General features: G+C 43.9%; 1 protein-coding gene across 2 annotated transcripts; it reads right to left on the reverse strand.

The window, feature by feature from the left end:
• Positions 1-10,607: 10,607 nt before the first annotated feature.
• Positions 10,608-15,187, reverse strand: LOC121559713 (zinc finger protein 345-like). Of its 2 annotated transcripts, none has more exons than XM_045216747.1 (3): positions 15,101-15,187; positions 13,979-14,144; positions 10,608-12,729 (listed from the first exon to the last, which is right to left on the reverse strand). In XM_045216747.1, the coding sequence occupies exons 1-3, from the start codon at positions 15,137-15,139 to the stop codon at positions 11,207-11,209; spliced, it is 1,728 nt and encodes a 575-aa protein (XP_045072682.1). In that variant the 5' UTR covers positions 15,140-15,187; the 3' UTR covers positions 10,608-11,206. The 2 variants fall into 2 exon arrangements, with proteins under 2 accessions (XP_045072682.1, XP_045072681.1); XM_045216746.1 differs by having other exon boundaries at positions 13,967-14,144.
• Between the last annotated feature and the right edge of the window lie 8,569 nt (positions 15,188-23,756).

Raw genomic sequence — 23,756 nt, forward strand, 5'->3', positions numbered from 1 at the left:
AGGACACGTAAACGCCTTCATCAGATTCATATAGGCATACAGTGCCTTGCAAAAGTATTTATCCCCTTGGCGTTTTTCCTATATTGTTGCATTACAATCTGTAATTTAAATGGATTTTTATTTGGATTTTATGTAATGGACATACACAAAATAGTCCAAATTGGTGAAGTGAAATGAAAAAAAATTACTTATTTAAAAAATTTAAAATAAATAATAACGGAAAAGTGGTGCGTGCATATGTATTCACCCCCTTTGCCATGAAGCCCCTAAATAAGATCTGGTGCAACCAATTACCTTCAGAAGTCACATAATTAGTTAAATAAAGTCCACCTGTGTGCAATCTAAGTTTCACATGATCTCAGTATATATACACCTGTTCTGAAAGGCCCCAGAGTCTGCAACACTACTAAGCAAGGCACCACCAAGCAAGCGGCACCATGAAGACCAAGGAGCTCTCCAAACAGGTCAGGGACAAAGTTGTGGAGAAGTACAGATCAGGGTTGGGTTATAAAGAAATATCCGAAACTTTGAACATCCCACGGAGCACCATTAAATCAATTATTAAAAAATTGAAAGAATATGGCACCACAACAAACCTGCCAAGAGAGGGCCGCCCACCGAAACTCACGGACCAGTTAAGGAGGGCATTAATCACAGAGGCAACAAAGAGACCAAAGACAACCCTGAAGGAGCTGCAAAGCTCCACAGCGGAGATTGGAGTATCTGTCCATAGGACCACTTTAAGCCGTACACTCCACAGAGCTGGGCTTTACGGAAGAGTGGCCAGAAAAAAGCCATTGCTTAAAGAATAAAATAAGCAAACACGTTTAGTGTTCGCCAAAAGCCATGTGGGAGACTCCCCAAACATATGGAAGAAGGTACTCTGGTCAGATGAGACTAAAATTGAGCTTTTTAGCCATCAAGGAAAACGCTATGTCTGGTGCAAACCCAACACCTCTCATCACCCCCGAGAACACCATCCCCACAGTGAAGCATGGTGGTGGCAGCATCATGCTGTGGGCATGTTTTTCATCGGCAGGGACTGGGAAACTGGCCAGAATTGAAGGAATGATGGATGGCGCTAAATACAGGGGAAATTCTTGAGGGAAACCTGTTTCAGTCTTCAAGGGATTTGAGACTGTGACGGAGGTTCACCTTCCAGCAGGACAATGACCCTAAGCATACTGCTAAAGCAACACTCGAGTGGTTCAAGGGGAAATATTTAAATGTCTTGGAATGGCCAAGTCAAAGCCCAGACCTCAATCCAATTGAGAATCTGTGGTATGACTTAAAGATTGCTGTACACCAGCGGAACCCATCCAACTTGAAGGAGCTGGAGCAGTTTTGCCTTGAAGAATGGGCAAAAATCCCAGTGGCTAGATGTGCCAACCTTATCGAGACATACCACAAGAGACTTGCAGCTGTAATTGCTGCAAAAGGTGGCTCTACAAAGTATTGACTTTTGGGGGGTGAATAGTTATGCACGCTCAAGTTTTCTGTTTTTTTGTCTTATTTCTTGTTTGTTTCACAATCAAAAATATTTTGATTGTGAAACAAACAATGTTGTGTAAATCAAATGATGTGTAAATCAATGTTGTGTAAATCAATGTTGTGTAAATCAAATGATACAAACTCCCCAAAAATCTATTTTAATTCCAGGTTGTAAGGCAACAAAGGGGGGCGAATACTTTCACAAGCCACTGTATTTAATCTGCGCATGTGCTAGCACGAGCAGCACAAGCTTCCTTCTTTGCGCGAGTGCAGTGAAAAACAAAGTATGCATCTTAGAAATAGTTTTCACATTCAAACTTTGTATTTCCGGAATCAAATATGCCTATAAAAAATAACATGGTAGGAATTTTCTGCATTCATCAAAGTGCCATCAGGTAGCCTGATTTCAGATGTCCATGCTATTCAATATCTTTGTTTCACAGGGGACAGCCCTAACCATTGCTCTCTCAGTGGAAGGGGCTTATCATCTGGGGAGCCTCAACAACAACATGATGCTGACAAGACGTCTCTCCAGAAGAGTCTCTCCAGATCAGAACGTCTCAATAAAAACCAGCAGAGTACTTATAGGGAATAAACCTGACAACTGCTGCTTTGACTGTGGGATGAGTTTTGCTAAACAGAAAGGATTGATAATTCACCAGCGGATTCACACTGGAGAGAAGCCTTATAGCTGTGATCAGTTTGGGAAGAGTTTTTCTCAATATTTCACCCTGACTACACACCAGCTGCCACACACTGGAGAGAAACCTTACTCCTGTCTATGTGGAAAGAGCTTTGCTTGTTCAGGGTCACTGATAAAACACCAGAAAGCACAAACATGTTCTTTCATCTCCCTCCTCTCCGGCATTGGTTCCAGATCTTTAAATAAAGTTTCAATAGAAAACATCTTGTAAAGAGTCATCTATCTCCTATTCTCTAAGAGTTTACTAAGTCTGATTAACATGTAGCATAAATGCAACTCTGGATGCTGTGTGTGTGGTGGGGTGGGGGTGTTCAGGGCTGTATCTTATTTCATTAACTCCTATTATCCATGAAATAATGTTATAATGTTTTTACAATACTAGGTGTGTATTCATGTATTCAATAGATCAATCAATTAAATCCATTATCTGCGTAACAATGTCTGCTTATCACATTGTTTCTTTAAACTGTAATAATAATCAATTTTTTATAAGGATCATAGGCCTCTTGTATAATTAGTTTGGTCCTAAAAGATGTTCACATATTTATTGTATATCCTGTGGTGGAGAAATTACAAGATTATGTTATAATACTGTTTATGCGTCGAATGGTTGTTTTATGCAATAGAATAGGGTTCTTATTAATTATTATTATTATTATTATAATAAATTTTTTTGGGGGGGGTGGTAGAATAGCTTTAATATTGCAGATAGATTGTAACTTCCATCAGTGTAATTGTCTGCATCACTTTTAATCCGCCATGTTTTTTTCCCTCGCAAATATATATATATATATATATATATATACAGTGGGGAGAACAAGTATTTGATACACTGCCGATTTTGCAGGTTTTCCTACTTACAAAGCATGTAGAGGTCTGTAATTTTTATCATAGGTACACTTCAACTGCGAGAGACGGAATCTAAAACAAAAATCCAGAAAATCACATTGTATGATTTTTAAGTAATTAATTTGCATTTTATTGCATGACATAAGTATTTGATACATCAGAAAAGCAGAACTGAATATTTGGTACAGAATCCTTTGTTTGCAATTACAGAGATCATACGTTTCCTGTAGGTCTTGACCAGGTTTGCACACACTGCAGCAGGGATTTTGGCCCACTCTTCCACACAGACCTTCTCCAGATCCTTCAGGTTTCGGGGCTGTCGCTGGGCAATACGGACTTTCAGCTCCCTCCAAATATTTTCTATTGGGTTCAGGTCTGGAGACTGGCTAGGCCACTCCAGGACCTTGCGATGCTTCTTACGGAGCCACTCCTTAGTTGACTTGGCTGTGTGTTTCGGGTCCTTGTCATGCTGGAAGACCCAGCCACGACCCATCTTCAATGCTCTTACTGAGGGAAGGAGGTTGCTGGCCAAGATCTCGCGATACATGGCCCCATCCATCCTCCCCTCAATACGCTGCAGTCGTCCTGTCCCCTTTACAGAAAAGCATCCCCAAAGAATGATGTTTCCACCTCCATGCTTCACGGTTGGGATGGTGTTCTTGGGGTTGTACTCATCCTTCTTCTTCCTCCAAACACGGCGAGTGGAGTTTAGACCAAAAAGCTCTATTTTTGTCTCATCAGACCACATTACCTTCTCCCATTCCTCCTCTGGATCATCCAGATGGTCATTTGCAAACTTCAGACGAGCCTGGACATGCGCTGGCTTGAGCATGGGGACCTTGCGTGCGCTGCAGGACTTTAATCCATGACGGCGTAGTGTGTTACTAATGGTTTTCTTTGAGACTGTGGTCCCAGCTCTCTTCAGGTCATTGACCAGGTCCTGCCGTGTAGTTCTGGGCTGATCCCTCACCTTCCTCATGATCATTGATGCCCCATGAGGTGAGATCTTGCATGGAGCCCCAGACCGAGGGTGATTGACCGTCATCTTGAACTTCTTCCATTTTCTAATAATTGCGCCAACAGTTGTTGCCTTCTCACCAAGCTGCTTGCCTATTGTCCTGTAGCCCATCCCAGCCTTGTGCTGGTCTACAATTTTATCCCTGATGTCCTTACACAGCTTTCTGGTCTTGGCCATTGTGGAGAGGTTGGAGTCTGTTTGATTGAGTGTGTGGACAGGTGTCTTTTATACAGGTAACGAGTTCAAACCGGTGCAGTTAATACAGGTAATGAGTGGAGAACAGGAGGGCTTCTTAAAGAAAACTAACAGGTCTGTGAGAGCCGGAATTCTTACTGGTTGGTAGGTGATCAAATACTTATGTCATGCAATAAAATGCAAATTATTTACTTAAAAATCATACAATGTGATTTTCTGGATTTTTGTTTTAGATTCCGTCTCTCACAGTAGAAGTGTACCTATGATCAAAATTACAGACCTCTACATGCTTCGTAAGTAGGAAAACCTGCAAAATCGGCAGTGTATCAAATACTTGTTCTCCCCACTGTATATATATATATATATATATATATATATATATATATATATATATATATATACACACACATACATATACACATACAGTGGGGGAAAAAAGTATTTAGTCAGCCACCAATTGTGCAAGTTCTCCCACTTAAAAAGATGAGAGAGGCCTGTCATTTTCATCATAGATTTTTTTTTCCAGAAAATCACATTGTAGGATTTTAATGAATTTATTTGCAAATTATGGTGGAAAATATAATATTTGGTCACCTACAAACAAGCAAGATTTCTGGCTCTCACAGACCTGTAACTTCTTCTTTAAGAGGCTCCTCTGTCCTCCACTCGTTACTTGTATTAATGGCACCTGTTTGAACTTGTTATCAGTATAAAAGACACCTGTCCACAACCTCAAACAGTCACACTCCAAACTCCACTATGGCCAAGACCAAAGAGCTGTCAAAGGACACCAGAAACAAAATTGTAGACCTGCACCAGGCTGGGAAGACTGAATCTGCAATAGGTAAGCAGCTTGGTTTGAAGAAATCAACTGTGGGAGCAATTATTAGAAATGGAAGACATACAAGACCACTGATAATCTCCCTCGATCTGGGGCTCCACGCAAGATCTCACCCCGTGGGGTCAAAATGATCACAAGAACGGTGAGCAAAAATCCCAGAACCACACGGGGGACCTAGTGAATGACCTGCAGAGAGCTGGGACCAAAGTAACAAAGCCTACCATCAGTAACACACTATGCCGCCAGGGACTAAAATCCTGCAGTGCCAGACGTGTCCCCCTGCTTAAGCCAGTACATGTCCAGGCCCGTCTGAAGTTTGCTAGAGTGCATTTGGATGATCCAGAAGAGGATTGGGAGAATGTCATATGGTCAGATGAAACCAAAATAGAACTTTTTGGTAAAAACTCAACTCGTCGTGTTTGGAGGACAAAGAATGCTGAGTTGCATCCAAAGAACACCATACCTACTGTGAAGCATGGGGTTGGAAACATCATGCTTTGGGGGCTGTTTTTCTGCAAAGGGAACAGGACGACTGATCCGTGTAAAGGAAAGAATGAATGGGGCCATGTATCGTGAGATTTTGAGTGAAAACCTCCTTCCATCAGCAAGGGCATTGAAGATGAAACGTGGCTGGGTCTTTCAGCATGACAATGATCTCAAACACACCGCCCGGGCAACGAAGGAGTGGCTTCGTAAGAAGCATTTCAAGGTCCTGGAGTGGCCTAGCCAGTCTCCAGATCTCAACCCCATAGAAAATCTTTGGAGGGGAGTTGAAAGTCCGTGTTGCCCAGCGACACCCCCAAAACATCACTGCTCTAGAGGAGATCTGCATGGAGGAATGGGCCAAAATACCAGCAACAGTGTGTGAAAACCTTTGTGAAGACTTACAGAAAACGTTTGACCTGTGTCATTGCCAACAAAGGGTATATAACAAAGTATTGAGAAACTTTTGTTATTGATCAAATACTTATTTTCCACCATAATTTGCAAATAAATTCATTAAAAATCCTACAATGTGATTCTCTGGATTTTTTTCTCATTTTGTCTGTCATAGTTGACGTGTACCTATGATGAAAATTACAGGCCTCTCATCTTTTAAGTGGGAGAACTTGCACAATTGGTGGCTTACTAAATACTTTTTTTCCCCACTGTACATATATAAACATATCCTTTAAAAAAAAATATTTCCCTTTATTAATTTCCAACCCCACCACCCCTTCCCTAATTGGAGTAAACTAGTGAACAACAATGCTTAGGCCTCTACTTCCAGCTTATACATACTATATACATTTTATGGACACAGTCAATTTTACAATAATTATATTTTGTTAGTTTTTTCTCCTGAACTTCCTCTACCCTCAACCTCTCCGATCATTTTCATGATGTCTATCCGGTATGCTTCTATATGCCATATCTTTCTAACTGTGCTCTTTCACAAAGCTCTCAACCTATAACCTACAGTGGGGAGAACAAGTATTTGATACACTGCCGATTTTGCAGGTTTTCCTACTTACAAAGCATGTAGAGGTCTGTAATTTTTATCATAGGTACACTTCAACTGTGAGAGACAAAAATCCAGAAAATCACATTGTATGATTTTTAAGTAATTAATTTGCATTTTATTGCATGACATAAGTATTTGATCACCTACCAACCAGTAAGAATTCCGGCTCTCACAGACCTGTTAGTTTTTCTTTAAGAAGCCCTCCTGTTCTCCATTCATTACCTGTATTAACTGCACCTGTTTGAACTCGTTACCAGTATAAAAGACACCTGTCCACACACTCAATCAAACAGACTCCAACCTCTCCACAATGGCCAAGACCAGAGCGCTGTGTAAGGACATCAGGGATAAGATTGTAGACCTGCACAAGGCTGGGATGGGCTACAGGTCAATAGGCAAGCAGCTTGGTGAGAAGGCAACAACTGTTGGCGCAATTATTAGAAAATTGAAGAAGTTCAAGATGACGGTCAATCACCCTCGGTCTGGGGTTCCATGCAAGATCTCACCTCATGGGGCATCAATGATCATGAGGAAGGTGAGGGATCAGCCCAGAACTACACGGCAGGACCTGGTCAATGACCTGAAGAGAGCTGGGACCACAGTCTCAAAGAAAACCATTAGTAACACACTACGCCGTCATGGATTAAAATCCTGCAGCGCACGCAAGGTCCCCCTGCTCAAGCCAGCGCATGTCCAGGCCCGTCTGAAGTTTGCCAATGACCATCTGGATGATCCAGAGGAGGAATGGGAGAAGGTCATGTGGTCTGATGAGATAAAAATAGAGCTTTTTGGTCTAAACTCCACTCGCCGTGTTTGGAGGAAGAAGAAAGATGAGTACAACACCAAGAACACCATCCCAACTGTGAAGCATGGAGGTGGAAACATCATTGTTTGGGGATGCTTTTCTGCAAAGGGGACAGGACGACTGCACCGTATTGAGGGGAGGATGGATGGGGCCATGTATCGCGAGATCTTGGCAAACAACCTCCTTCCCTCAGTAAGAGCATTGAAGATGGGTCGTGGCTGGGTCTTCCAGCATGACAACGACCCGAAACACACAGCCAGGGCAACTAAGGAGTGGCTCCGTAAGAAGCATCTCAAGATCCTGGAGTGGCCTAGCCAGTCTCCAGACCTGAACCCAATAGAAAATCTTTGGAGGGAGCTGAAAGTCCGTATTGCCCAGCGACAGCTCCGAAACCTGAAGGATCTGGAGAAGGTCTGTATGGAGGAGTGGGCCAAAATCCCTGCTGCAGTGTGTGCAAACCTGGTCAAGACCTACAGGAAACGTATGATCTCTGTAATTGCAAATAAAGGTTTCTGTACCAAATATTAAGTTCTGCTTTTCTGATGTATCAAATACTTATGTCATGCAATAAAATGCAAATTAATTACTTAAAAATCATACAATGTGATTTTCTGGATTTTTGTTTTAGATTCCGTCTCGCACAGTTGAAGCGTACCTATGATAAAAATTACAGACCTCTACATGCTTTGTAAGTAGGAAAACCTGCAAAATCGGTAGTGTATCAAATACTTGTTCTCCCCACTGTATATACTTATTATGGACACAGTATGCTTTACATTAGTTATCTTTTTATTAGTTGTTAGTTGTTATTAGTCCCATCCTTCATCTCCATTCAACACCTCCCATCTATCTCTTAACACCATCCATATTGGATTTCTATTTGCCATATATTTTTCAACTGTACTGTGATGTTTCACAAAGGTTCTGAACCCTTCTATTCTCATTGTTTCTACAGATTGTACATTGACTGTACACATTTTTGCTAAAAGTATTATTATATTATTGATCGATTGATTATGACTTTTCAGATCACCCAGTAGTGCTATCTGCAGGGTTAGATCCAGGTAAATATTGCAATCCTTCAGCCATTCCTGGACCTGTGTCCAAAAACAAATGATTTAATGATTCTGTCTCTTCTCAGTAAAATCTGCAGAGCTGGGAATATAGTATCCCCCATATAAATAACATTATATTGGTAGCAAGAATTTTGTATAATAATATAAATTGAAAAATTCTAAGTTTTGAATCCGTCGTCGTTTTGCGTATCAATTCATAAACACTATGCCATGGAATCGGTACATCAAAAATCTCTTCCCAACTATTTTGCAATCTACAGTTGAAGTCGGAAGTTTACATACATCTTAGCCAAATACATTTAAACTCAGTTTTTCACAATTCCTGACATTTAACCCTAGTAAACATTCCCTGTCTTAGGTCAGTTAGGATCACCACTTTATTTTAAGCATGTGAAATGTCAGAATAATAGTAGAGAGAATGATTTATTTCAGCTTTTATTTCTTTCATCACATTCCCAGTGGGTCAGAAGTTTACATACACTCAATTAGTATTTGGTAGCATTGCCTTTAAATTGTTTTACTTGGGTCAAACGTGTCGGGTAGCCTTCCACAAGCTTCCCACAATAAGTTGGGTGAATTTTGGCCCATTCCTCCTGACAGAGCTGGTGTAACTGAGTCAGGTTTGTAGGCCTCCTTGCTCGCACACGATTTTTCAGTTCTGCCCACAAATATTCTATAGGATTGAGGTCAAGCCATTTTGCCACAACTTTGGAAGTATGCTTGGGGTCATTGTCCATTTGGAAGACCCATTTGTGACCAAGCTTTAACTTTCTGACTGATGTCTTGAGATGTTGTTTCAATATATCCACATAATTTTCCTTCCTCATGATGCCATCTATTTTGTGAAGTACACAAGTCCCTCCTGCAGCAAAGCACCCCCACAGCATGATACTGACACCCCCGTGCTTCACGGTTGGGATGGTGTTCTTTGGCTTGCAAGCTTCCCCCTTTTTCCTCCAAACGTGGACCAGAGACAGTGAAGGACTAAATCCTGCCCAATATTCTTGTCTCCTTAAGGAAACGAAATACATAATTAAATACCACATCCTCTGAAGATTTATCCAGCAGTTCACTTAATCCTGGCTCTTCAACCCCATTACTCCTTAAAATGAATAACAATCGCTCCCTTTCCCTCACATATTTCTGGCACTGTTCTACTGTCTCCAGCTCCTCCTGACAATGATCACACCTCCCAGTCGGATGTTTCACCACCAATTTCAATGTACTATTGAGCCTTGTGTGTCCCAGTCTCAGCCTTGTGACTACACTTTCCTCCCTTCTCTCTCTATTCCAGGAGTATTGTTGGGAAGTAGGGTCATGGAGATGTTGTCCGTTCTTGTTACAGATGTAGGTGGGGTTGGGGTTGTCGGTCAGAAGACAGGTGGTGCTACAGGTCAGTGTTCTCTACTTTTCCTCTGTGGAGGAAGACACCTTCACCTGCAGGTCTGAATGATTCTAATGAATTATTACAATTAGATATGATATATTACCTGTGACAGTCAAGAGTTGCTCCAGGAAGCTGTACCCCCATTCTGCATCCTGTGTTTTAAATCTGAACTTGTACTCTCAGGTACTGTGATTCTCAGGGTGCAGTCTCTCTTTAGTCCCAAGGTACTCAGCACAACCTGTATTCTCTGGCACCGAGCTCAGGATTTTAGGCACCTCATTACATTTCTCTTGGACATATGATATGTGCAGGGCAGTTCCACTGTTGAGATTTTTATAGCACAGATACTCTGATGGGTGTAAATCATGTTGAAACAGTTCACCTAAAACAGTAGTAGGCCCATTCATTTATTCAATTTGTTTCTTCAATAACTATTGCACTCAACAAAAATATAAATGCAACATGCAACAATTTCTAAGATTTTACTGAGTTACAGTTAATAAAAAGAACTGTCAATTGAAATAAATGAATTAGGCCCTAATCTATGGATTTCACATGATTGGGAATACAGATATGCATCTGTTGGTCACAGATACCTTTAAAAAAGGTAGTCAGTGTCTGGTGTGACCACCATTTGCCTCATGCAGGGCGACACATCTCCTTCACGTAAGATAATGGATTTAATTTATTTTTGTATTGAATACATGTTTAGTGGAAATTACCACCAGGGACTCAAAGTCAAAATTAAATGAATACATCTTTATTACCAGCAAGCTGGAGAAGTTCCAACAAACTTAATGCACCATAGTACACATCGGTCGGGAGCTCTTTCGGGGCAGTCCCGTTAGTTCTCTTATAAACTGCTTACACAGAAATTATATATGCATGATTTACATTATACATTATTCATAATTAACATTTGGTTCCTGCACATTTCTCCTATCTTAACTTATAGAACATATTCTGGGCGTTCTGCCAAAAGTTCTGACCGCCTCCCCCTCATATCTTTACCCAGCACCTACAGGAACCAATGATTGTATGAGACAAGATGTACATTTCAAGGCTATTTCCCTCACACATTAATATACACCTACTATTGTTGAAACATTATTCTACATTATTTAATGGATAATAGAAGTTTTTGAAATAAGATACAGCTCTGAACACCCCCACCCCACAACACACACACAGCACTCCTACTCCGAGACGCTTGATATATATGGATCCAGATGGTAACCTGTATGCTACACAGGTTACCATGGTAATCAGACTTAGTAAACTGTTAGAGAATGGGATATAGATGACTCTTTACCAGATGTTTTCTATTGAAACTTTATTTAGGGATCTGGAACCGGTGCCGGAGAGGAGGGAGATGAAAGACAACATGTTTGTGCTTTCAGGTGTTTTTTCAGTGACACTGAAAGAGCAAAGCTCTTTCCACATAGACAGGAGTACGGTTTCTCTCCAGTGTGTGTGAGCCGGTGTTTGCTCAGGGTTCCTGATTGATTGAAGATCTTCCCACACTGATCACAGCTATAAGGCTTCTCTCCTGTGTGTATGCGTTGGTGTGTAGTCAGGTTTCCAGATAGAGCAAAGCTCTTCCCACACTGATCACAGCTATAAGGCTTCTCTCCTGTGTGTATGCGTTGGTGTGTAGTCAGGGCTCCTGATTGATTAAAGCTCTTCCCACACTGATCACAGCTATAAGGCTTCTCTCCTGTGTGTATGCGTTGGTGTGTAGTCAGGTGTCCTGACTTCCTGAAGCTCTTCCCACACTGATCACAGCTATAACGCTTCTCTCCTGTGTGTATGTGTTGGTGTGTAGTTAGGGTCCTTGATTGACTGAATCTTTTCCCACACTGATCACAGATATAAGGCTTCTCTCCTGTGTGTATGCGTTGGTGTGAAGTCAGGTCTCCTGATAGATTGAAGCTCTTCCCACACTGATCACAGCTATAAGGCTTCTCTCCTGTGTGTATGCGTTGGTGTGAAGTCAGGTGTCCTGACTTCCTGAAGCTCTTCCCACACTGATCACAGCTATAAGGCTTCTCTCCTGTGTGTATGTGTTGGTGTGTAGTCAGGGCTCCTGACTGATTGAAGCTCTTCCCACACTGATCGCAGCTATAAGGCTTCTCTCCTGTGTGTATGCGTTGGTGTGTAGTCAGGTGACCGGATAGAGCAAAGCTCTTCCCACACTGATCACAGCTATAAGGCTTCTCTCCTGTGTGTATGCGTTGGTGTTTAGTCAGGTCTCCTGATTGATTGAAGCTCTTCCCACACTGATCACAGCTATAAGGCTTCTCTCCTGTGTGTATGCGTTGGTGTTTAGTCAGGTTTCCGGATAGAGCAAAGCTCTTCCCACACTGATCACAGCTATAAGGCTTCTCTCCTGTGTGTATGCGCTGGTGTGTAGTCAGGTTTCCTGACTGATTGAAGATCTTCCCACACTGATCACAGCTATAAGGCTTCTCTCCTGTGTGTATGCGTTGGTGTTTAGTCAGGGCTCCTGATTGACTGAAGCTCTTCCCACAATCAAAGCAGGGGTAAGGCCTCTCCCCTGTATGAATTCTCTGAGATTTTAAGGTTTTAGATGCAGCGAAACGCTTCCCACACGGAGAGCAGCGGTACGGTTTCTTTCCAGTGTGAATCCGTTGGTAAATGATAAATTCCCTCTGTTTAGTAGAACTCTTCCCACAGTCAAAGCAGCAGTGGTGAGGATTCTTCCCTATACATCTCTGCTGGTGTTTGAGACGTTCTGATCTGGAGAGACTCTTCTCTGTCTTGTCAGCATCATGATGTTGTCGAGGCTCCCCAGATGATAAGCCCCTCCCACTGAGAGAGCAATGGTTAGGGCTATCCCCTGTGAAACAAAGATATTGAATAGCATGTACATCTGAAATCAGGCTACCTGATGGGACTTTGATAAATGCTGAAAATTGCGAATCTAAAAATGTTTACTACCACATGTTATTTTTGAGAAGCATATTTGATTCCAAATTCGGACATATAAAGTTTGTATGTGAAACCTATTTCTAAGATGCATACTTTCGCGCAAATAAAGGAAACTTGCGCTGCTCGTGCTAGCACATGTGCAGATTAAATATGCCTCTATGAATCTGATTAATTTGAAAAATGTCTCTGAAAAACAGGTGTTTTTAACAGCGTTACATCAATTGTCACCTTAAGCTGTTTTGTGGTGGAAAACTGAGCAAGTCAAACCATTTACCCATACATAGACATGCAAGAAATCTTTTAACAAATACAAATGTTTGAAGATCGCATTACATTGTCACTAACTGTTGCAAAAAACAAGCTTCCTGTCACAAGTGAATTGATGGCTGATTTAAAGGACTATTTTACCAATGAATCCAATGGTTTTTGTTGTTTTCAGTAGTCCCCTGTTACTGTCAACCCTGTTACTTTTTTTGGCACATAGGCACTTAGTATAGTAATATTTGTATTAAATGTGTTGAGATGGGAAAACATGTTTTTTATTAAATTGAACATGTTCTCTTTATGGGTAGGGGAGGGGAGGGGAGGGAATGGCCGGCAGGGATGTAGCTCAGTTGATAGAGCATGGCGTTTGCAACGCCAGGGTTGTGGGTTCGATTCCCACGGGGGGGCCAGTATAAAAAAAATATGTATTCACTAACTGTAAGTCGCTCTGGATAAGAGCGTCTGCTAAATGACTAAAAAAACAAAAAAATAAAATAAAATAAAAATGACAGAATGTTAAAATTAGGTGAAATATCTTTTTTGAATGACTAAAGTGTATAAAGATGGCAGAATTTTTATATGATGTCATTGTTTTAGCACTATCCACTGAGTTATGAAACTACAGTGCACAACATGGTTCAATGTTTCAATAAATGAGCACAATCTACTTTTTTGTTTTTTCATATTGCCGGCGTCTTGAAGCTAAAATTGGGATCATGTTTACTGTGTTAATGACCATACCAAAAAAAACAGTAAAGGAAAGCAATGTACAATACAGTGAACTTAGCAAAATTAGGAATTTATGGTAGGTACATGTGGGCCGCCATCTTTATGCACCTCCACTATTGTTACAGAAGCAGACTGTAGTGTAATCTACACACCATGGTTCTTACTTAATGAAATCAAATCTCCATCTTCCTTCTCTTCTCCTCCTCCTCTCTCACTTCCACACTGCCCCGGTGTTTTCCTGCAGTCGACCAGACCCTGCAGTAAAGCGGTACCAGGAGGCTTTTGACCTGGGGACTCCTGGAGGGTGGAGGGGAACGGGCTAGCTTTGTCCTGTTGGCCACAAGAAGTATTAAACAGTTCATCATTAAACCAAATATTGTATTAATTTAGTCTAAACCTCTGATTGATTTGGGTGCATCCCTTGAAAATCTCCTTTTACTTGAAATGTTCAATCATTCACTACAACCCACAAATCTAAGAGCATTATGTTGGTGGTGGCATGGGCTAGTTTCCACCATACTTCTTATACCAGTCATTTCCTTTCAAACAGCGAGGAAGAGGCAAAGAGAGAGGGATAACTGGGCCCAAAATCTGGCTTCTGGCTTATTTGATTGAATATAAATGTCGTAACGATTAGGTTGTTAGGAGTGTATTGGTAAAAGTAGGACACGTGACATCTCGGCAACTTTGAGAAAAAATAAACTTTGTATGGGAGCAGTGCCTGGTCGTCACTAGTTACCAAAAACAAAATCATAAACCACACCATTTCTACAATTGATCTTATTAAAATGTGATTTAAACCTTAACCACACTTCTAACTTTAAGCCTAACCCTAAATAAATAAAAATACGATATAGACGTTTGACTTTGTGATTGTGGTAACTAGTGGAAACACGCATATCTGCCCTCTCATTGGCTATAATGGTCCCACATGATCTTGCCTCTTCCCGATTGCCTTCCATTTTTGAAAACATTTGTTTTCTTGGTAAGAGCGGCCACTTGAGTATTTGGTCAAATAATGGATAATGTGTTCGAAATCAGTTAAGGGATGTGAACATGTGCACCCTTTGGGAGGAAGGAGAGATGTTTAGGTCATAGTCACAGATTCCTAAACATTATATAGTAGTAGGCTACTTTGTTGAAGTAAAAAAATACAAATTTTTACCGTCTTGTTTTCTTTTATCCGGCCATTTAAACCGAACATAGGAATGTGGAGGATCAAAGATGACGAAAACTAGGCCTATACATTTTATACAACACACCTATACTGTTAAAAGCAGACTTACCCGATCCATTGTGGAAGCTATTGTTTCTTTGTATGACATGAAATGTTGTCGCCCACAACAGTACAGTTAGGCTACTTTGTCTTCTTCTTCTTTAAGGTTTTATGGCAAACTACACCTATTGGCTTATTACCGCCACCTACTGTACCGGCAGTGAAAGAAAAATTTAAATATCCATTGTGGGAAATGGAGGCGGTGGGCGTGGGGGGCACCATCATACACAATACAAAAATGTTATTCATCCCAAAATGCCAAACCCCTTCAGTGATAATCCAAATCACTACCCTACATAGGCTCAGGGGCTTGTGTGGACAGAACATATATCGACAGGATTTCTTGTAATGCCTCTGCTGTAAAATCCCTGTGTCCCAAAAAAACTTTCAGCTGCACTCACAAGCATTCACAAGTCACAACAATGCCTATTTTCTCAAATTTCTTATTTGTTTGCACTGTGCAGTTTTTAACCAATCAATGCAATAAACGATACAAAGTCCACCTTTTTAACATACAACATGTCAGGACCCTACGGAGCCCCTTAGGGGTCATGTTGGAGAGGGAAAAAACTGTCAGACTAATCCGTTCCCTCGTTTTAAAAAATCAGTTCTCTTCGATTTTTTTATCCATTCCCTCTGATTTTTGAATCAGTTCTCTTAGATTTTTTTCCCAATTCCCTCTGATTTTTTTCCCATTCCCTCTGATTTTTGAATCAGTTCTCTTAGATTTTTTATCCATTCCCTCTGATTTGTTATCTGTTCCCTCAGATTTTTTATCCATTCCCTTGATTTTTTTATACGTTCCCTCAGATGTTTCATGTTTTCCATATGAATTCCAAGATCTAATTTGGGGCACACAAGCGTCCAACTTCAAGTTCAATCAATAGACCCCCACCCCCGAGTATCAGTCACATAGGCCTATCAGTTTATTCTCTATGGCCTGTAGCAGAACCACAAGATCTGGAGCAGTAGTTGCAATAATCTATTATACAATCCTAAAGTTCAGGGGAATGGCAACAATATCATAGCAGTCTCTTGCCCATGAGGCCTTCCACATGCCAACACACTAGCAATGCCAATGCCAACCCCAACTAGCAACAGGTATAGAATCTTCTCATGAGCTCTGAGTTGAGCGGACATGCTGCCCCTGGTGACCCTTTGGATTTGTGTGTATTGCTAGGTATTACTGTACTGTTGGAGCTCGAAACACAAGCATTTCGCTGCACCTGCGATAACATCTGCAAAAACATGTAGGATAGGCTACTGGTAGTCCCACATTATGGTGAAATAGAACTATATTTGTTTTCTTATTTTGGCACTTGTAGGGCTTGATATGTTCATGATACCTCATTATTATTATTTCTACCTCAAATGGATGAATTGGACGCTACAAAGAGACCTGGAAGAGTCACCTGATCCACCCCTCAAAGAACGAGAATGTCCCCCATGGTCGGCCCGATGTCATGCACACAGTTCCAGAGTTGCATGATACACATGATTACTTGTGTGGTGTGTCACAAAAGGACATAACCAGCTGCGAGGACCAGTGTGACCACCGTCATGACATAGCTTGTGATTAGGATGTGCACACCCTGTGCTCCTACATCATGGCAGAGAACAATCTTGCTGTTCCTGTGGATGCATACATGGCCATTGACCTCTACCTCGCGCTAAGGGAAGAGCTGTTAGTACTTTTAAACCCCTGAGAGTCCATGGTGGTATGCTTGACTGAGACTGTAGGCATATTTCATTCTCCCTCTACTCCCTTCACCACTCAGAAATATACTAGGGATTTACCAGTCATATTATTTGAGAATCAATGGATATGAATTGTGCCTTTAAGTAACAGTATATTTCTACATATTCAGAAAAAAATATTAGCAATGTTGACTTTTGTTGTCAATTGCCCTTTTAGTTTATGAAAATGTAAACCCATGAACACAAACTTTGGACTAAAACACATTTTTTACACAGTTTTTACAAACTAGGCTACTCCTGAGTGGCGAGTGCTGTCACGAATTCCGCCGAGACTGCTCCTCCTCCTTGCTCGGGCAGGCTTCGGCGTTCGTCGTCCCCGGAGCACTAGCTACTACCGCCTGATGTCTCAATGTTTGTTTGGTCTTGTCTTGTTAGTGCACCTGTTTCGTGTTATGTATTGATTAGGTCACCTATAAGTTTCCTTTAGTTTTGTTTGCAGTTGTGTGTGATTGTCCGCCTGTCCGTTGATGTTTATATTTGTTCTCGTGTTTATAGTGTATTTACGCACTGTATGCGTAATCGCTCGCCTCCAGTGTTCGAGGCCCGTTATTTTTGTATTGTCTGTTTGACTAGTAAAGTCGTTTTGACTGAGCTTCTGTGTCCTGCGCCTGACTCCAACACCGCATCCACATCAGCTTGTGACAGAATCACACACCTATACTATGGAGTCAGCAGGAGCAGCGGCGGCGACCGAGCCGCTGGAGGATCGGGTCAGCTGCCAGGACGCCAGGATTCAGCAACTCGGCTCCGCCATGCAAGAGGTGATGAACACCCTGCGCCGATGGGAAAGGGGAGGCGTGCCCACACCTCCTCCTACCTTACCACCACCATCGGCCAGCCCCACCAGACCAGCTCCGGAATCCAGTGGGATTCGGCTCTCGCTCCCGAGGGCGTATGATGGCACCGCAGCCGGGTGTCAGGGGTTCCTCCTTCAGGTGGAACTCTACCTGGCCACCATACACCCGGCGCCCTCGGGATACGAGAGCGTTTCCGCCCTCATCTCCTGTCTCTCCGGCAAGGCGTTGGGTGGGCCAACGCCGAATGGAGGGGAATAGACGCCGCCTCCATCAGCTACGCGGAGTTCTCCCGCCGCTTCAGGGCTGTGTTCGATCACCCTCCTGAGGGTAAAGCAGCGGGGGAGCGTCTGTTCCACCTCCGACAGGGGGAAGAGGAGCGCACAGGAGTTCGCCCTGGATTTCCGGACTCTAGCGGTGGATGCGGTGTGGAATGTGAGGACGTTCGACGAGAGCTGGCCTGCAGGGACACCACTCTATCCTTCGACCAGCTGGTGGACATGTCCATCCGTCTGGATACCCTGCTGGCCACCCGCGGACGTCCCGAGTTGGGGCCGTCCATTCCATCCCCCAGCATCTCAGAGCCTAGCCCTATGGAGCTCGGGGGTGCTGGTGCTAGAGAGAGGAGGAGAGAGAGCCCGAGGAGGGCCGTCCCCTGCACCAACTGTGGCCGTGGAGGACACACTGCGGCTAGGTGCTGGGGAGGGTCTCCAGGGAGTCGGGGCAACAGGTCACGCACTGGGGAGTCATTCCAGGTGAGTAGGCGCCCCACTCACCCAGAGCTCTCTGTTGTTCACTTGTGTATACCTGTGGTATTTCCTCAGGTTGCATCTCATTCCCAGCATAAGGCGCTAGTCGATTCAGGCGCAGCTGGGAATTTTATTGATCGGAAATGTTGTATTAAGTTAGGGATTCCCCTCCTGCCCGTTGATGCACCCTTCCCTGTCCATGCCCTAGATAGCCGCCCGTTGGGATCTGGGTTGATTAGGGTGGTCACAGCGCCACTAAAGATGAAGACGCAGGGGGGTCATGAGGAGATCATTCAGTTGTACCTGATCGACTCTCCTGCGTATCCCGTGGTGCTGGGGCTTCCTTGGTTAATCATCCATGACCCCACCATTTCGTGGCAACAGAGGGCTCTCAAGGAGTGGTCTGACCAGTGTGTTGGGCAATGTTTAGGTGTTTCCGTTGGGGCGACCACGGTGGAGAGTCCGAACCAAGTGCCCACAATGCACATTCCCCCTGAGTATGAGGATTTGGCACTCGTGTTCAGCAAGACTAGGGCGACGCGATTGCCACCTCATAGACAGGGAGATTGTGCGATAAACCTCCAGACAGGTGCGGCACTCCCCGCGGAGCCATGTGTATCCTCTGTCTCAAGAGGAGACGGCGGCTATGGAGACATACATAGCCGAGTCCCTGAGACAAGGATACATACGGTCCTCCACTTCCCCTGCGTCCTCGAGTTTCTTTTTTGTGAAGAAGAAGGATGGAGGGTTGCGCCCGTGTATTTATTATCATAGTCTCAATCAGATCACTGTTAAAAACAGGTACCCTCTTCCTCTGATTGCGAGTATGACTGAATCATTACGCGGAGCGCGTTTCTTCACAAAACTGGATCTCAGGAGCGCCTATAACTTGGTGCGCATTAGGGAGGGAGATGAATGGAAGACGGCATTTAGTACCACCTCAGGTCATTATGAGTATCTCGTCATGCCATACGGGTTAATGAATGCTCCTTCAGTCTTCCAATCATTTGTGGACAAAATCTTCCGGGACCTGCATAGGCAGGGTGTGGTAGTGTACATTGACAACATCCTAGTGTACTCTTCTACACAAGCCGAGCATGTAGCCCTGGTGCGCCGAGTGTTGGGGAGGCTGTTGGAGCATGACTTGTATGTCAAGGCAGAGAAATGTCTGTTTTTCCAGGAGTCCATCTCCTTCTTGGGTCATCGGTTGTCCGCGTCAGGGGTGAAGATGGAGATTGACCGTGTGTCAGCCGTGCGTAACTGGCAAACCCCAACCACTGTTAAAGAGGTGCAGCAGTTTTTGGGGTTTGCCAATTACTACCGGAGGTTTTGGACAGGTAGCAGCTCCCATTACTTCCCTGCTGAAGGGGGGCCCGGTGCGTTTGCAGTGGTCGGCTGAAGCGGACAGGGCGTTTGGTAAACTGAAGGACCTGTTCACTTCGGCTCCGGTGCTGGCGCACCCGGACCCCGCTTTAGCGATCCAGGTAGAGGTGGACGCGTCAGAGGCCGGGATTGAGGCAGTACTGTCGCAACGCTCAGGCACGCCTCCTAAGCTCCATCCCTGCGCTCTTTATTCTAAAAAGCTCAGCCCGGCTGAATGTAATTATGACCTAGGGGACAGGGAGCTGTTAGCCGTGGTTCAAGCTCTAAAGGTGTGGAGGCATTGGCTTGAGGGGGCTCAACACCCTTTTCTCATTCTGACTGATCACCGTAACCTGGAGTACATCCGGGCAGCTAGGAGATTGAACCCTCGTCAGGCTAGGTGGAACATGTTTCTGACCCGGTTTGTGTTTAAGATAACCTACATCCCAGGGTCCCAGAACGGTAAGGCAGACGCCCTGTCCAGGCGGTATGACACAGAGGAGAGGTCCATTGAGCCCACTCCCATACTGCCGGAGTCTTGTCTGGTGGCACCGGTGGTATGGGAGGTCGATGCGGAAATTGAGCGGGCGTTACGCACCGACCCTACTCCCCCAGAGTGTCCAGTGGGTCGGACGTACGTGCCGCTCGAGGTCCGTGATCGTCTCATTTATTGGGCTCATACGTCACCCTCCTCTGGACATCCAGGTATTGGCCGGACAGTGCACTGCCTTAGTGTTAAGTACTGGTGGCCAACATTGGCTAGGGACGTGAGGGTTTATGTCTCCTCCTGCTCGGTGTGCGCTCAGTGTAAGGCACCTAGACACCTTCCCAGGGGGAAGTTACAACCCCTGCCCGTTTCACAACGGCCGTGGTCTCACCTCTCTGTGGAATTTGTTACGGACCTTCCCCCCTCTCAGGGGAATACCACTATTCTGGTCATTGTGGATCGGTTCTCTAAGGCCTGTCGTCTCATCCCAATGCCGGGTCTCCCTACTGCCCTACAGACTGCTGAGGCTTTGTTTACCCACGTCTTCCGGCACTACAGGGTTCCGAGGATATAGTGTCTGATCGGGGTCCCCAATTCACCTCTAGAGTCTGGAGGGCGTTCATGGAACGCTTGGGGGTCTCGGTTAGCCTGACCTCGGGGTTCCACCCTGAGAGTAATGGGCAGGTGGAGAGAGTGAACCAGGATGTGGGTAGGTTTCTGAGATCCTATTGCCAGGGCCGGCAGGAGGAGTGGTCGGGGTATATTCCCTGGGCAGAGATGGCTCAGAACTCTCTTCGCCACTCCTCTACTAACCTGACCCCTTTCCAGTGTGTGTTAGGGTATCAGCCGGTTCTGGCACCATGGCATCAGAGCCAGATCGAGGCTCCTGCGGTGGATGAGTGGTTTCGGCGCTCTGAGGAGACGTGGAACGCTGCACACGTCCACCTGCAGCGGGCCATCCGTCGGCAGAAGGCGAGCGCCGATCTCCACCGCAGTGAGGGTCCAGTATGCGTACCTGGAGATCGAGTCTGGCTCTCGACTCGAAACCTGCCCCTTCGCCTGCCCTGCCGGAAGCTGGGTCGGCGGTTTGTGGGGCCATTTAAAAGTCCTGAGGAGATTGAACGAGGTTTGCTACAAGTTACAACTGCCTAATGATTATCACATTAACCCCTCGTTCCATGTGTCTCTCCTCAGGCCGGTGGTAGCTGGTCCACTCCAGGACAATGAGATAAGAGAGACTCCTCCGCCCCCACTGGACAGCGAGGGGTTAATTTACGCACTGTATGCGTAATCGCTCGCCTCCAGTGTTCGAGGCCCGTTATTTTTGTATTGTCTGTTTGCCTAGTAAAGTCGTTTTGACTGAGCTTCTGTGTCCTGCGCCTGACTCCAACACCGGATCCACCTCAACTTGTGGCAAGTGCGCACTGTGGAACCGCGGTTTAAAAAAAAGAAGTGAAGACAGAGCCCTTACACTAATTATTGATAGTTTTTTGGCAAATGTAGATGCATTAGAAACCTCAGTTTCTTCTTTCAGATTGTCTATAGAAATCTAAACATCTAGGCTGTATTCAATTAGAAATTATGATTTGAAAAAAACTAAAACAGAACAAACGCTCTGTTTCCTGGCTCCATATAGACCAAAATGACATGCTGTTCATCAGCCTTTTCAGTCACAATTGCACAATTGATAACATTGTCAACCTTCAGAGTATTCTCAACTTAATATATTATTATATGTGTGAAAATAGTTTTGATATTGTGTAGGTGTAGTTTTGATGGGCATGTTGGGTGAAGGGGCAGGGAGGTAAAAAACATGCATTCCCAAAAACTGCTTATAACATCAATTCTACTTGTGTTTTGTGATATTGAAATTGTAACAATGTCAGTGTGTTTGAAAGAAAAGTCCAGGATGAGGACAACAATGAGGACATCGTACAGCATGTGTGTTCTTCAGCAGTCTGGGGGGCTTCTTCCTAAGTCACTCTTGGTCTCAACACAAGGACATCTGCACCTGTTTAAGAAAGTAAGACAGGGTAAAACATAACATTGTGAATGTAGTTGTTGAATGTGTTGTCAACATATCTTGTGGTGGAAGGGTTGGGTGAGGTAGCCTGGTGGAACAAGACAGATACATGTGTACCGCTACCCAATAACATAACTACCATCCTCCCTGGTCACTTTTGACAGTTCAACCCCTAATGCTACATGATTGATTTGAGCAAGTTCATTGTGTGTGTGTGTGTGAGAGAGAGAGAGAGAAAATGTCCCACTTACATTTAAATTATGTCCATCACCCACACGTTGGAATCCAGGACCTGGGTGAATACCTCTGACATCTCAAGGTATGATGTGTAGGTGTTGGGGATCTCAAAAACACATCCGCAGGTGTGTGATTGGGGGCTTCTCACAAAGTCACTCTTGGATTCAACAAAGCGGATGTGAATGGCTGAAGACACAAGGACGTCTGCAACCTGTATAAGAAATTAAGACAGAACAAAGAAACACTCAATTACATTTGCATTTAACCTCCATAGAAGCAATATCAAACATACACACGCTAGGAGGTGGGCAACTTAATTATTATTGTTCAACATTGATGTTACCTGTGCAAAATCTGAGAAAGTGCTTTAGGCGGTGGGTTGAGCAGTTGCCTATGTACTTCTTTAAAAAGTCCATGATCGTTGGTTCCCTCTTGGTTAAGGTATCGTGTTTAACAGCTGCAGCAACTCTCTTGCTTATTGGTGTGAGGCTCCCCAGCACCTCATCCAAACCCCCATGAGGCATCTTCAACCTTTTCAGTATGCCGTTCCAGCACTCAGCAATGTAGGCAGGATCTTTAATGATTTATTTGTGGGCAACTTCAAGCAACATCTTCTGCCAGTTCATCTCATTGATCAGAATCTTGACATCATGTTCTTCAAGAAAATCCACTTCCAGCAACTGTCGAGTAATCTAGGATTGACTGTTCGACGATTACCCTTTCCTCACTTGGTATGGACTGCAAAAATGTTGCCAAGAGGTCTTCAGATTTGATCTGTTTTCCAAGACAGTGTTGCAGAAATGGCTTGGCCAATACTATAGGGAAGTAGCCTACCATGTTATATCCAAGGACCATCACTTTTGCAACAATTTCCCATGAGTCCTTCATGTCATGCCTTGTCATGGAAATTTGTATTGTGGTCCCACTTGTGCACTTCCTCATGAATTTGTCCCAGTATTCACTGAAGGCGTCCCTCAGCACTCCACCATGGTTCTCACCTTTCTCTGTGGTCCCGTTGGGTAGAACCATTTCTATCTCTAAAATGGAGTCTTCTACAGAACCACACCCATCTTGAAAGGCAGCATTCAGGTCTTGGAACAAATTCCCTCTACGAATTCTGATTCTGGTATTCTTGGTGGGGGTGGGGATGGGCCTCTCGGAGTTGAAAATAACAGCTTTGAGCAAGTAACTTGATTTGATGTGTGGTTATAGTGGATGGGATGAATAAATTAAGATTGAAAACATAGATGGCTCAA

Source organism: Coregonus clupeaformis, unplaced genomic scaffold (assembly GCF_020615455.1).
Source record: "Coregonus clupeaformis isolate EN_2021a unplaced genomic scaffold, ASM2061545v1 scaf0787, whole genome shotgun sequence".
In the NCBI taxonomy this organism is placed as follows: domain Eukaryota; kingdom Metazoa; phylum Chordata; class Actinopteri; order Salmoniformes; family Salmonidae; genus Coregonus; species Coregonus clupeaformis.

Coding starts and splice junctions, on each gene's coding strand:
- LOC121559713 (XM_045216746.1), bottom strand. CDS start 15,139: ATGTCATACAAAGAAACAATAGCTTCCACAATGGATCGG. Junction 14,145..15,100: donor TAGCTTCCACAATGGATCGG/GTAAGTCTGCTT, acceptor TGTGGCCAACAG/GACAAAGCTAGCCCGTTCCC. Junction 12,730..13,966: donor TTCATTAAGTAAGAACCATG/GTGTGTAGATTA, acceptor TTTGTTTCACAG/GGGATAGCCCTAACCATTGC.